The 14,829-nt window shown below is 34.2% G+C and overlaps 1 protein-coding gene and 1 non-coding gene across 4 annotated transcripts in view; one reads left to right on the top strand and one right to left on the bottom strand.

Moving 5' to 3' along the window:
* The window catches only part of PTPRZ1 (protein tyrosine phosphatase receptor type Z1), a 177,039-nt gene that overhangs the window by 59,805 nt on the left and 102,405 nt on the right, over positions 1-14,829 (bottom strand). For all 3 annotated transcript variants that reach the window (XM_014785324.2, XM_087430134.1, XM_087430138.1), the window contains 4 exons: positions 13,890-14,047; positions 13,590-13,740; positions 4,883-5,067; positions 3,427-3,553 (listed from right to left, as the gene is read on the bottom strand). In XM_014785324.2, the coding sequence (XP_014640810.2) occupies positions 3,427-3,553; positions 4,883-5,067; positions 13,590-13,740; positions 13,890-14,047 (621 nt within the window). The remainder of the gene's footprint in view (positions 1-3,426; positions 3,554-4,882; positions 5,068-13,589; positions 13,741-13,889; positions 14,048-14,829) is intronic.
* Positions 7,654-7,760, top strand: LOC147918256 (U6 spliceosomal RNA). The gene has a single exon (XR_015553501.1). It is a non-coding gene; the product is annotated as a U6 spliceosomal RNA (small nuclear RNA).

Here is a 14,829-nt window from a genome sequence, read left to right as displayed (position 1 = left end):
CTCATTCTGGTTTTGTTTTTGGGCACATGTAATGTTAGATTTTCTAAAAGAGCATGTTAGTAACACATTAATATTCCATAACACAAAAAAGCAACACTGATGTAGGTTGGCAAGCAAGGCTTATTTAATTGTTTGACGGTAAGCCAAATTTCACAGTGCTAAAGGCAAAAGCAATGTAGACTGCAAACTCTTCAAACTGTGATTTTAAATATCATTATATAATAACACCCACGGCACATGATGGTACAGGCAGAGTAAGGACAGATGTATAGCGATTTAACAAAGACAAATGTTATACAACTGAAAAGCACACAATAACAGAAAAATATGTTGATCTAATTCATCATGCATTTAAATTTAACCCATAAAATTATCAAGACCCTAAAACATGGCTTAAATAATGTCCTCTATAACTGTATAATAATCAGTTCTACGTTATAGAAGAGAAATGAATATGATTATTTTAGTTACAATAAAATAAATACATTTATGAATTACTTATTCATAAATATAATTTTCTACAAAGTATTTGAAAAGAATATACATTTCTGCTTAACTTTAAAAAGGTTTCCGTGACAAATTTAAATTGTTTCTGAATATAAATTTATGCATTTATTTTAAAATAGCAAATTATAATCAGATTAAATGGACACTAGTTTATGGTGATACTATTGTACACAACAACAAGTATAATTAAACTGCCAAGCATTAAATTAATCAAATTAGCCAAAGTTAAATGCACAATTTGGAAGGTTGAGTTTTTCTTCACAAATATTGATTAGAATATTTGAAATTTACGATTGAAAGAATGAGGGCAGTTATAATTACCTCCTTCATTTCTTTTTAACAAAAGCAATAAACAATACAGTATTTAGAAAACAGCTTACCCAAAATAATAATAGAATAATTCAATAGGGTATATTACAATGTTACTAAGGTAATGAAACAACATAATTAACAGGATGAAATGGTACTAATAAAAACCATGAAATAAGCAGCAAACTCCAAACCCCCTTACATCTATATTAGCCACGTAAATCATAAAATTCACAAATCTTATAGGTACCATCATGCTAAACCACGAGACAGTACTGCTGTCAAGACTTCAACTGTAATATATATACTATAGAAACAATATCTAAGATAATGTAATTTCAATAATGAACTGAAAATATATGGATTGAAACGCCATTGCAGCCTTTAAGAACAGAAAGAATGAGTTCTAAGAGAACTAATATTTTCTTTATAAAAAATAGGAAGAGCCCAAACTTTAGGGAAATTGGCTTTTGATGAAGAACTTTTGGTAGGAATAATTAAGGAATAATCTAAGTTTTTAACTCTTGCCTTTTACGAGAAACATCATAGTGAAATATTAAATCAAATACCATCTTTTACTAAAACATCATTACTGTACAAAATTCTTTAAAGGACTGAGACATCCACGGAGATTAAATGGTGTGTCCAAACTAGCCTCTCACTAGTTCAATAGAGTCCTGATCCTTTGAATAAATAGCAATCAAGTAATAATATTTATTATTTTGTACAAATGTGAAAGTGATGTGATACAAGATGATACAAGAATGTTATACTTTGTGCCAATATAGACTCATCTAAAAGGATCACTCAGAAATCACTTCTGTAGAAAATAGACATTTGATCTCTTTTTTCATATGCAATAAGCTTCTCAAAAAAAATTTCAGAAAGTTAAACATTTTGGCATAGTGGATAGAGTAAGAAAGAGCATAATACAAATAGCTAAAAGTAATTATTTTTTGCAAACTCCTGGGAAATTGTTTTATGTACAGAAATTAAAGTGGTATAATTAAACCAAGATAGTAAAATGAAGTGAATGTATTCAATATAACTCATATCCTAAAATACACAATAGGATTGGAGGAGATTCTCATATGCATATTTCATCAATTCACTTAAGATGTTGGCCAACATGGTCAATGTTGCTCTGGTAAAGATGTCATTTTTCTGGTGAATCAATATGGGGAACTTTGGTAAGAGATGACATTAAATGGATGAGCATGATATGGTATGGTTGAAACCATGGTCAGTTAATTGGATACTCACCTTTCAATAAGACTTAGAGCTCACATTCCATTTAAAAATAACCTGATTTTGAAAAACAATGCTAAATAAAAGCAATGGGAAAGATGGGTATACCCAGGCCATGAGGCAGGTCATAAGAAATATTAAATAATGATATTGTCATCATGATAGCAGTAATATTCCTTAGCCATTAATGTTTTAACTTGGGAACTATCTTGGCAAGTTTTGTGCCCGGTGGTTTGAAGGATACATAATGTAACATCTAATGCTCTGACATATATTGTTCAACTTAAAAATTCAACTGGTGAGAAAAACTAGGATGAGATAATCAACGAAAAAGCTCATAATGGATTAAAGTCCCTGCTATGGCATATAGACCACAAAGGCAAATCAATGCAAATCAGTTTTCCTTCCATACATAAAACTGGAATATGCTATAATTAATATAATTTGTAACCATTCGTTTCCATTAAAAACTTGTAAAAATTTCAGCGAGTAGCCTAATGATAGGGATGACCAAAGATTATTTACATTTATGTATGTTTGCATATATTTATGAATATGTATATGCATGACGTGTGTGTATATATACATATACACATATACATATATAAATACATACATATATAGTCCATTCTATTACTTTAAAATTGCTTACACTAACAAAAGGAAGACTTTATTACATAAATTTGTAAATTGTGAAATTATGATGGTCAGCACTTCATTTAATTATTGCATATGCTTTGAGATCAAAAGATTTTCCCATAATACTTAGAGAAGATGCATGCAAATAAAATACCATCAGAAACAACATTTTTGTTTTGCTTTTATGAAACAGTACTGGCAAATCAAGTAAGAGGAAAGCACTCCTCCCCTCCACCAAATTATAAAAAGGGGATAAAAATATCTAAGAGAAACTGTTGAGATGCTTTGTAGAGTTATTTCAAAGTACCTCACATGATCCTAGGATCACGGATATACTTACTACAAAATGCTTTGGGGGCTGAAAAAAGAAATAAACACAAATGAAACCAACTCTTCATTATCCAAAATAAAAGTCTTAATATTTACATAGCTATTTCCATTTGATGGCCATTACAGACATTACAACAGGTTTTGCTGTTCTTATTTTATAAATAGAAAACTTCAATATTAAGAATAAAGTTACTTAATGTCCCGCACCAGATCTGTTGGAAGAAAAACGGGTTCCATGCATCACAAAATTACCTGATGATCCAGACTAAAAAGCAAAACATTTTGCCTTTTAACCAAAAGAATATAAAGTCAGAGTAAAAGCACCAATGCATTCAGTAATTAAACTAGCCTCCTTTATTTAGTAATATAAAGGAGTATCAGGGGAGCACTTACCAGGGTCATCGGAAGGCATGTCAACAATCAGCTGGTCACTGTATTTTCCATATAAACCATTAGTGCATATGGCTACTATTTGAAGAACATAACTCATATTGGGTAGTAAATTATTGAGGATAGCACCCTAAAAGAAAGATGTCAGTAATTATACAAATGTGTGATTCTCGTAGGGGTACTAACATACTAGACATCTGTCCTTAGAAAACTTTTCCTTGTCATGGAAAATATTTATATTTTATTAACTTAAGAAAAAGTTTATGCAATGTTGTTAAGATGAACTTGTGATATTTGTAAGTTAGGAAGATACTGGAAAACTAGGCATTTATTTGCTTAGTTTTAGTAAGTTTCATTTTTAACCTGAATTTGTCAAATTCATAAATGATGCAAATTAATTAATATTTTAGACAAACATATAGCATTTTCAAGGAGCAACATGTGAAAAACACAATGAAAAACCAATTTATCTCTTTATCTTAACAATATGTAAGCCAGACAGTAATAGGATTATTCCCCTTTCACATCATTATCAAATGAAAAATAGCATATTCCCATAAATTCCACAACTTTCCCAGCTCATAGTGTGTCTGTTCTAGATAACTGAACTAAAAAGTTGTTAAGAATTTTATCTGTTTTGCCCATATGCTATTCAACACCATGATAACAAGGACAGTTTTTGTTTAAATGCAGGTTCCTAGGGCTTGTAGGACTCTAGCTCTCTGAAAGCAGGGTTCAGTGTCTTTGACTTGCAGTGGGGTCTTCGTAGAGCCACACTCAGATGGAGTTTTCTCAACTTCACCCAGTCTATGGCCAACACTTCCCTACCAAGGCAAAGTCTGATACTAAGATGCTCAGGTCACAGAGGGAATCTGTACTTCATTTTCTTTGATTCATGTGCATGAGTGGGGAGGAAGAGAGAGTGGATCTTCTCCTACGGATTACCTGCCTTGTGTCCCAGAAGTTCTGACTCAATTGATTTCACATCTGTTACTTGGAAATTTGATGCAAAGAAAAAAACTTTTGAGTCCCCTACTCTATTTTTCTTGTGCTGGTACTGTATGATGGGGGAAACAATACATGACGGTAATGAAGCATGAGATTCCAGACCCAATGCTTTCCATAACTGTGAGATCACAGTCAAGGTATTTAACTGTTTTTTGAGTTCCTTTATTTGTAAAGAAAGGCTACATTAGATGATCTCCAGTTCCTAAGTCCTCTATAAGTGTCTACTCTATAATGTTGTTGGTGGCAAAGTCACAGTCTCCCTGTAATTCAAAAGATAAATAAGAACCTACTGTAATTCACTGTAAGTTTAGTATAGTATAGTTTCTGCTTCCCTCCTTTCCACTGGAGAGCTTCATACAAATTCTAACAACATACAAGCATTTGTAAATTCTTACCTTGAAAATTAAACTAGAATGTTATCAATACGTGAAACAATTGATCTTATAGTTACCAAGTCTTGATAGCCATCTGTCAAAAATTCATGCTTGGTTTGGTCTTCTCCCTCTAACTGCTGGTACAGAACTGCAAACTTCTCAATCATGGTATCATAAACCACTCGAGGTCTCTCCCAGGTGACAAGAAGGCTGGTATAATTCTCTGGGTCAGCTTGAACGTTTTCTGGTTCTGAACTACAAACTTCAGAGAGAAAAAAAGTACGGTTATTAATACAACCGTCAGCCTCTAGGATTTTAATGAGTAAAATGTATTCTATGAAAACTTTTGTTGTATTTTATTTCAAGAGAAGTAAAAAGTTACACTTTCCCACTGTGGAGCTTTTTTTATGCCATTTCCTGTATTGAAATACCTCTTCCTTCCCTCCTATCTCTATCTGTTCAAGTCCTACCTTCCCATTCAGGAAAGGTCTTGGTCAAAGGCTGCCTCTTCTGTTAGCACATGCTCTGATCTCTGCTGAAGTGATCAGTGCCATTTTCAATTGCCTGTTTTGTTTTACCACTATTATTACATTGATTGCGTGTTCTCATATTATTTTTTCCTGAATGAGTCTTAACTTCTCTAGTAGATTATAAACATAAGAACCACAGCTTCTTATTTCCATATTGCCTAGAACACAGTCTTGAATACATCTGGCATACAAATCATTTTTAGAAATAAAGGAACAAAGGATGTCTTCAAATTTATGGTGTCTTTATTTCTTGTCTGACAAATACGTTTAGCTCAGGACGAGGAGAATTTCAATTATAAAAGACGATCTATTTCAGTATTTTTCAGACTTGCTAACAAAAATCCCACTTTGGCGTCTTAAATAGATTAAGCAATTAATTTCAGGGAATTAGAAGATTTGTTTGTCTCACCTGAAAAAATACTTTGAAAATCATTCAGGGACTTCTTAAAATGAATTCAGGCCCATGCTGGGAATCATGCCAAAAATTGAGTCCCATCAGAAAGAGTACTACGATACTTTCTACGAGACATTCATAATGGGATAGTTTAGACTAACTGAGGGTAAAAATTATAAAATTATATGATATCATGCTAATGAAGCAAAGTAATAAATATAATCTCTTCCTAGGCCAGAGAGATTTGCAAAGGAGGAGAAGAGAAAGATTTCTAAGGCCAAAGATTAATTAATATGCTCACAGAATCCAGGCTTTGCCTTCAGGGAACACTTGAAGTTACAACGCCACTGGCTGAGAGTGTGCAGTTGACTTAGGTCAACCGATCGTCACTGCTACAAAGACTATTTCAATGACTCTATGAAAATACACCTCAACTGCATCAAAATGTGACCAAAAAGTCTTTTGTCTAGACTAGTCTGCAGTTTATGTTGTGAACACAGGAGGGCACCCAAAACTAACTGGTCTTACAAATTGAAACAAATTTTACATACAGTATTTAGTAGTAGCAATTTTTGCATATGTACGCTATGCTAGCTACAGTATAAGAATGATTCAGAAAAATATAAATATACATATTTTACATAAAGAAATGCATGTACAACTTTATATGAATTAGAGACAGGGTGTTTCACCGTAAAAACTATGATGTTATTTTTTGTTGTTGTTTATCAAGGATTTAAAATAAGGTGTTCCTTTGGGAATAAGAGGGCAATTCTTCCATTACCAAAAACATCAATTCAGAATAAGAAAATGTATTCTAACTTAGGTCTAGACTACATCACTGTTACTCCACTAGTGACACTTCTACTAGTGTCCACCAGATGGCAGAAGACCATCAAATCATCTCAAAAGTGAGCTACTCTATAACACTACCATTAGAGGAACAGGATTGTCTCAGCCTTGCTTCTTATGATTCCCAAGTCCATTTTTAGAAGGTTGAAAGTGATTCTAGACAATATCACTTGTGGATTTTGTCCTCCAAAAATCAATCCCACTTCTCAGAGACTGGGAATGATTTAAAGTGAACTATTCTCTTCCCCAAAGATGAAACTATCTGAAAATGCATTCAAGTTTTATGCATACCCACAAAACATAAAAATCTCTTGAGAAAAATATAAAATGATTAGCTGCACAATACTCAAAGGACTACTGCTTAAATAGCACAAGCTACTTTAGTAGGATGTCTATGTTTATCTCGCCTTAATAGTAGAAATCAGCAGATGCTTCAAATTTTAAGAATCAGCATTAATATAAAGTAGGACTCTAAAAAGAAAGTCATATTTCCCTACCATCAGGTTTTCATTCCTTTGCTTTCTTCTTTATAAATACTTAAGAGCTTATTGGTAATTTGTTTAATAGTTTATACTTACATTTCAATTAGAAATTTATTTTAAAAACACCCATTGTTTATTGATAATCAATAACTTAGTATTATGCTATAAAGCTGCAGCTAAATTTTATCTTTTAGATGCTGAAATGCAGGATTTCATGGAAAAGATATATACTTTAGAGTGTATTCAAGAGAAAAGCCTGTACTTCTGTATGTAGTCTACGATCTTGCCAAAGGATTGCCCTTCTGTAAGGTAGGACTGGATTTTTTAAATAACAATCTAGTTAATTCCATATACACTACTTGGTGTCTACATATAAAACTGGTAATGACCATGGAATAAGTTATTAATTTGCACTAAATTTTCCAGGTTTTCCTTATAGTTCTTATTGAAATTAGTTTAATTATCTTATTAGAAGGATATATACTCTATAAGGCACATTACCTGGATTGAAAATCAAGAAGCATTTTCCAGATCAACATACACTCAGATATCAAATACAAGCCACCAATTGATATAACAAAATAGTAACAGTGCTTGCTTCAGCAGCACATATACTAAAATTGGAATGATACAGAGAAGATTAGCATGGCCCCTGAGCAAGGAAGACACGCTACCTTGTGAAGCATTCCATATTTTTATGACCTCAAAAAACAAAACAAAATAGTAACAAAAATATAATTTCCTTGATTATGGGGAGTTCAGAACTGTGCCGGGGTCCCATTTCCTTCTTCAGGACTGAATCACACATCCCAATTCCTTTCCATAAGCTACACGTGATCTGGGTCATAGTTCTGGATTCTTTAAGGAACGCTGGCCAAGAAGGAGAACCTGGTTCCTGCAAGCCCTTGGCTATAAGCCAGCTCCGACAAACCTGGGTCCATGTCAAGTCACACAGAATACAAGTAAGTGCTTCAGTACAAAGGCAAAGGATCCTCACATATAAAGGAGAATGTAGTCTCCTTTATCAGGGAGCAATAAACGTTCTTACTTAAAAACTTATTTTCAGCATTCAAATCTCATCCACTTGGTTCCAGGCACTCTTGATATACAAATAAGACAGTGCTGTCCCTGCCTTTAGGAAGCTCATTCCTATGACAGCCTCTAACCCTTAAATTTACTAAGCTATGAAAAGTAACGGGTACTTTTAGTTTCTAGGTCCTAGACTCCATTTACAGAGGAATGCAAAATAAACTTGTAAAAAATCTGTCCTTTAGACCAAATTAGGTTGTGCTCTTCAAAATTACATGTTTTTCCCACTAAAAGTTATAAAAATTCCACAAACTTTTAGCTGACACAAAGTCATTTATCTTCTCATTACTTAACATGAATTTATGTGAAAAGTGAATATATCATACACAGGAACGCACATGACTTGCAGAGCAAGTACAAAAGATTAATAAGCAAAGCATTGAGTGTCATGAAGAAAAAGAAAAAACGTGGAAAGAGAAGAGAAAAATAAATGAAGGAGAAGAAGTATAAATGAGGAGAACATGACAACTCTGGCTGTGACAAGTGTCTCAGCTAATCATGAAAGTTGATGCAGACAACCAAGCGGAGATATGAGTCTCCTTCTGCCTTTGCTGTTCTATGTGCCCACCCTGGAAGAAGGGCAGTCACCCTGAGGGGCAGGTCTAGTCTTAGCTCCATGGATTATGAGTAAAAATGTGGATGGAGATGAAAAGACAGAGTGGTGATTCTTGGGGAGTGGCAGAGAAAATCTCATAATTACCTAAGACATCACTAAGTTTTACTCAGATATTTCCCACTGACTTGAAGTTTGGTATTTAACACAGCCCATGACAAAAGCACTTTGTGAATGCACACTGATAAATCCACCACATCCTTGTGTAAAGTTTACGAGCCTCATTTAAAAAATATTGAGACAGGTACTTTGGTGACTACTATGAGAGGAGCTTAAAGATTTACAGACTCAGAAGACAACCAATATTAAGGTTGTGAGCTCCCCTGGGGGAGTACCAGATCTTAATAAAACTAATGTAAAAATTGCCACAAATGTTAAAAATAATAACTTGAAATAGTCTGTCACTGTTTTGCACTTCTTAATGATTACATCAGTCATTGTAGATAAACAGTTAAAAGAAATCTTTCAAATTCTACCTAATTCAGTCAATCTTCTCCAGTGACACAAAATAACTTGGTCAACAGTTCAATTTGTAATATATAATCTTCTAAGAAGTAAATAATCTTCATGTCACTTTTCAGTATATAGTTAAAGCATAGTGTTAATGTACATTCGACCTTAATGAATGCTATTTACAACTACAGACTTCCAAGGAGGTGAGTCTACTGATGTCTGACTCATCGTGACATTTTCCAAGAAATTATAGAAAATTTCTCATAGCTCAAGTACAACATTATGCTATAAAGACACTCCTTTCATGTTTCTCTGCCTTGAAACATTCTATATTTTGTTTTTTTTTAATTTTGCATTAAATATATTACAATGCTAGCAAATGAGATTTGAAGTGCATTTATAATTTTGTTCAACAAACAAAAGCCTTAAACATGCAAAACATGAATAACAACCCATACTTGTTGGGATAGCTTACCCCTCTCTCTCTCTTTCCCTCTCTCTCTCTCTCCATATGTATACATAATAATATATACAATAGTATATATAATAATACTGTATAATGAGTATACACACACACACACATACACTACAGCAATAGTAGCTATAAGTCTGGAGCACACTGTGTTCAAGGGACTGTACTGCTTGCAAACTTTAGCTCATTTAAACCTCATGATAACCCTACGAGTTACCATTTTTAACTCTCACTTTATAGGTGAAGAAACTGAGGTTTAGAGAAATCAAGTAACTTGACCTTTTTTATATAACTAATAAGCATTGGCCCTGGGCCTTGAAACCAAAAGTCTATTGGACTTTAAAGTCCAAGCTTTTTTCCACTGTGCTTCAGGAGGCCCCTGCTTCCTAGTGGGAGAGCCTTGCTGTGGGATAAGAGGGCAGGGGGAAAGTACCTGGTGCTGGAAGGCATGGGACAAAGCTGAACTTCACCTACTTTACACTCAAGCTGTGTTTGTATTGTTATTCACACATATTTCTCATTATCTAAGAGACAGCTTTTACTAACTCCTTCAAGATAAGATGGTTCTATTAAATTCTGTGATTCTTAGAAGAGCCAGTGTCCATTCCATGATGCCAAAAAGAAATGTCTTCCTAATAAATGTCAGCTCTACATAAAAATGCAAAAATATAGGATTGAGATTCTTGTAAAATATGTATTCATTAACATTTATTGAGTTCCTGCTATGAATGCAAAAATGAATGAGGCTTGGTCTCTTCCCTCGAGGAGTTTACATGAATATATAGATATCACATGTTTTTTGCAATGTATTTAGTAAAATGTATTTTTCTACAATGCTTTTCTTGAGAGCAGAATTCTAAGAATTTTCACGCCACCTCTTACTTCTCTCTTGGTCAAAACGAGGATGTTAGATATTTATAATAGCAAAATATATAAGTATAACCTGAATGTCCAAAACTGAGGAATTGGTTCAATAAAATCACTATGACTATTCAATAGAATACTACATAAAATTAAGAATGGGGTATTAAAGATATATTTATATCATTGAGTAAAACAAAATCAATAAACAGATATATGTAAGTGTAGTCTCATTTTTGTGAGATATAATAATATATCTTTAATTTAAGAGAAAGGTCTGGAAGGATATCCATCAAAATCCTCATAGCAGTTATTTTTGGGTGGTGACATTGTAGGCGATTTTTATTTTCTTCTGTGTGCTCATCTGTATTTTCTACTTTTTATAACGTTCATGTAATAAAAACTTATTTTCAGATTAAATTTAATATAAAGATTAAATCCTGAACATAAATGCAATCCTCAATTCTTATTCTCAAATTCAGTTCAAGAAGGTAGAAAGCAGATAGTGCATTATGTAGGCAGAAATTATGTTCCCTTATAAATATAAAGCCTAGTGGAGAGAGCTTTGGAAGTCTTAGAATCGGGAAGATCTAGTTCAAATACTGACTCTAGCCCTTTATAGTTCTGTAAACTTGGACAAGCCACTTAATATCAGCTTCCCAAACTGGAAAATGAGGAAAATAAGGCCAATTTATAAGAGTGATGAGAGATTTAAATCAAATATTGTATGGTTCAATGCCTGGTTGAACACCCGGTTCACACGATACATGGTTACTATTACTGTTGTTATTACTACTTTGAGCCTTCATCACTTAACTGTGAAAACAACAACGTTCTACATTAAAAAAGAAGTACATATTGGTTTACACATTAAATGGTGCAAGAGGCACCAATAAAGCATAACCTGCCATATTTTTATTATAGGAAAATGCATTCTTTTAGTCATTCAGTGAATATCTGGTGAACGAGAGCTTTACTTTAGCTCAACAATGGCGGTAAAGAGATAAAAGACTTAGTTACTTCCTTCCTGGGGCTCAGAATTCGGTGGGGGAGACAAATAAGTAAACAGACAATAATCATACTATGGCAACTGCTGTGAAGTTTGGCTGCATAAAATATAGGAGCACCTGGGCACATCACACAACTCCAGATGAGCATCCTTTATCTCCTACTCTACTGGTATGGTGCCTCCATGAGTACACAGTCCTGTGCCTGGGCCAGAGCCAGACTCGGTGGGGATGGAGGTAGAGTCAGATATGGCTCCCTAGTGGAGGCAACGGCCTACTTGAGTCTTGAATAATGAGGAGAAGACAGGCAAGTGAAGACAGAAGGGAAGAACATGCCGTGGTGAAGAAAGAGAATGTATAAATGCAGCCTGGGAGAAGGTGGTCTTCCCTCTGCAGGAGACCTCAACGAGTGCAGTATGAGAGAAGGAAACTAGTTGGAGAGGAGTAAGTACTAAGACTAATAAGTCCCACACAGGACCTACTATGCAATGGCAAACAGGGTTGGCTTTATTCTAAAAGCAATGAGGAGCCACTCAAGGGTTTTAATAAAATATAACTGATAACAGTACATTAAAAAAAGAATCATATTTATTTAATTTGTTATTTGGGCATTTGGGTTTTAGAAAAGGAGATAGTTAAATCTGTTTCTTTTTTCTAATCAATTGTCTATTATTTACCAGACAGGATGTTTTAGTATTTAGTAACGCTGGTAGAAATATAATTAAATTTCCTCACTTTGGGGCAATTTAATTCAAAAGTTAATGTCACATTAAATGCAGCCATTCATCACTGTTGTCTTGTGCTCTATTTTTTGTTCTTGCTGTTAAAGGATAAACAATTCTCACAAATATCACATTAAAACAATAAAAGTATGCTGTTTTAATGCCTAATCTTCAAAAGCAGATTATTAAATTAATATTATACACGGCCAAAAATTCATTGCAGGGCTGAGATCAAAAAAGACCATGTACTTGGAAAGGTTTTAAGTCCCCAAAGCAAAGGCCACTTCAACTATTTCTTTCATGAACCAGTAGACCCCCAATGTAAACTGAAAACGACAAGGCAATAGATGCAACTGATTGTGTCCTCTGGACATTTACAAAGGCTTCTGACTGCTGGGTCAGCTTCAAAAGGCACAAAGGGCACTCCAGAGACTTTTCCCCTGCGTCTCTCCACTGCCTGGGCCTGACAAGGACAAACTTCTTTCCCCACAAAGAATGAAGCTGAGGAAAAGACATTTTTTATTCGTTAATAATTCAGTGCACTTGGTTTCAATCTCTACTAGGTGGTAGCTCTTGTCTGGGAGCTGCCAACACAAAGACACACACTTTAAAACCCAAATCATGGGTCAAGACTCGGCTCAAAGGTGGTTCTCTCATGCTAGTTCCCTGATCACCTCAGTCAGAAGCTCTGAACACCTTGGCCCCCTATTCATTCCTCGCTTACAGCTCTCAGCACAGGCAAATACCATAAATTTGGAGGTGTCTATGTGGCTTTGCCATCTATTACTTTGTGTTTTAGAAAAATCACTTTCCTTACTGAATCTCAGTGCTTCTCATCTGCAAAATGGGGTTATGCATGTGGGGAAGAAAAGATATTTTTGTGTGTGTGTGTGAGGAAGATTAACCCTGAGCTAACATCTATTGCCAATCTTCCCTAGCAAAAAGAGCTGAACTAACATCTGTGCCCATCTTCCTCTATTTTATGTGAGATGCCTGCTACAGCACGGCTTGATAAGCAGTGCATAGGTCCGTGCCCGGGATCCGAACCCACAAACCCTGGGCCGCCGAAGCGGAGTGCGCAAACTTAACCACTACACCACTGGGCCAGCTCCAAAGGAAGATATTTTTAATTGCCATTTTATAAATATGGTAACAGGTTCAGAGAAGTTAAATAGCGTGCCTAAAGCTACAAAGCTAACAATCAAAATATTTCTAAAAATCTGTCTTGTCTATTTTCCATTATACCACAATTAACTCCTACAATATCAAATCTATGAGAGTTGTAGAAAAATTATATTTCAGTACATACCTGCTTCATGAATCTCTTCCTTTCCAGTATATGAGGAGAACACCTGCCTAGAGAACTTGTACTGTTGTTCTCGAAAATTGTTTTGTAAGTAGTCCATAAGCATGACATAACCAGACTGCTGCATTGTAAGAACTTCACAAAAAACAGCCAACTGTAAAGATAATTTAAAATATAATTTAACATATCTGCTTCAAAGGCATCAGCAAATGCTTTAAAACAGATATTCTGTAGTAAAGCTTAGAAAATAATACTTTTTAAATTGCATCAAATGACTTCATTTGTTTGAATTTCCAAGATTACCTGGCTTTCAGAGATGCTAACTGTATCTTTAAAAACAATCCAGTCAACGGTGTCTGTGCAGGGAGGGGATGTCAATGAGCCATTGTAGGTGTAATACTTGTCAGTTGAGTTTGGCAGAAGGTTCAGCAATACAAACGGATCTAATGCAGCCTGTTTCCCTACAAAGTAATAACATACATCTCAGCTGGAATCCCAATACTGGAACTTAGCTGTTCAAAGCTTCTATGAAACAGAGATATGTGCTTTGTTGTGTATTTAATCAGAACTGAAATTTTAAGAACATTTAAGATATATTTCAAAAGTGGTGATAAAACTGGCATATTCCAAATGCTCTTATTTATATCATTATATAAGGTTAGATGTTTTATCTTTACACCAGCAAGATGCTGGAGAGATTATTTTACATATAAAAATATTCAGAAATCATATGACCATCTCAATAAGTAGAGTAAAATCATTTGATAAGATTCAATACTAGTTCCTGGAAAACAAAAACAAAACCGTATTTTCATGAAGATTATCTTCAAAAGCCAACAACAAACATCACAATTAAGGATGACTTATTGAAAGCTCTTCCTCTAGAGATAAAGAATGTGACAAGAATGTCCTGCTATCACCATTTCTATTTAACATTGAACTGGAGGAACAGGCCAGTGCAATAAAGTAAGAAAAAGAAAAAAAAAGGTCACAAAGATTGGATAGGAAGGAATGATACCATCAAAATTTGCAAACAACATGATTGTGCATGTAAAATATTAAAATAATTTATAGACTATTAGAATTAATAAATATATTTGGCAAAGTCACTGCACACAAGACCAATATACAAAAACTGTATTTCTATGCACTGGTATCAGACAATAGAAAATGAAATTTAAAATAATATAATTTATAATAGCAACAAAATATCAAATACAAGTGAATCTAACAAATGATGTAT

This window comes from Ceratotherium simum, chromosome 1 (assembly GCF_057802395.1).
Source record: "Ceratotherium simum simum isolate JZ-2026a chromosome 1, ASM5780239v1, whole genome shotgun sequence".
Lineage (NCBI taxonomy): Eukaryota > Metazoa > Chordata > Mammalia > Perissodactyla > Rhinocerotidae > Ceratotherium > Ceratotherium simum.
This window is presented reverse-complemented; position numbering and strand designations above follow the sequence as displayed.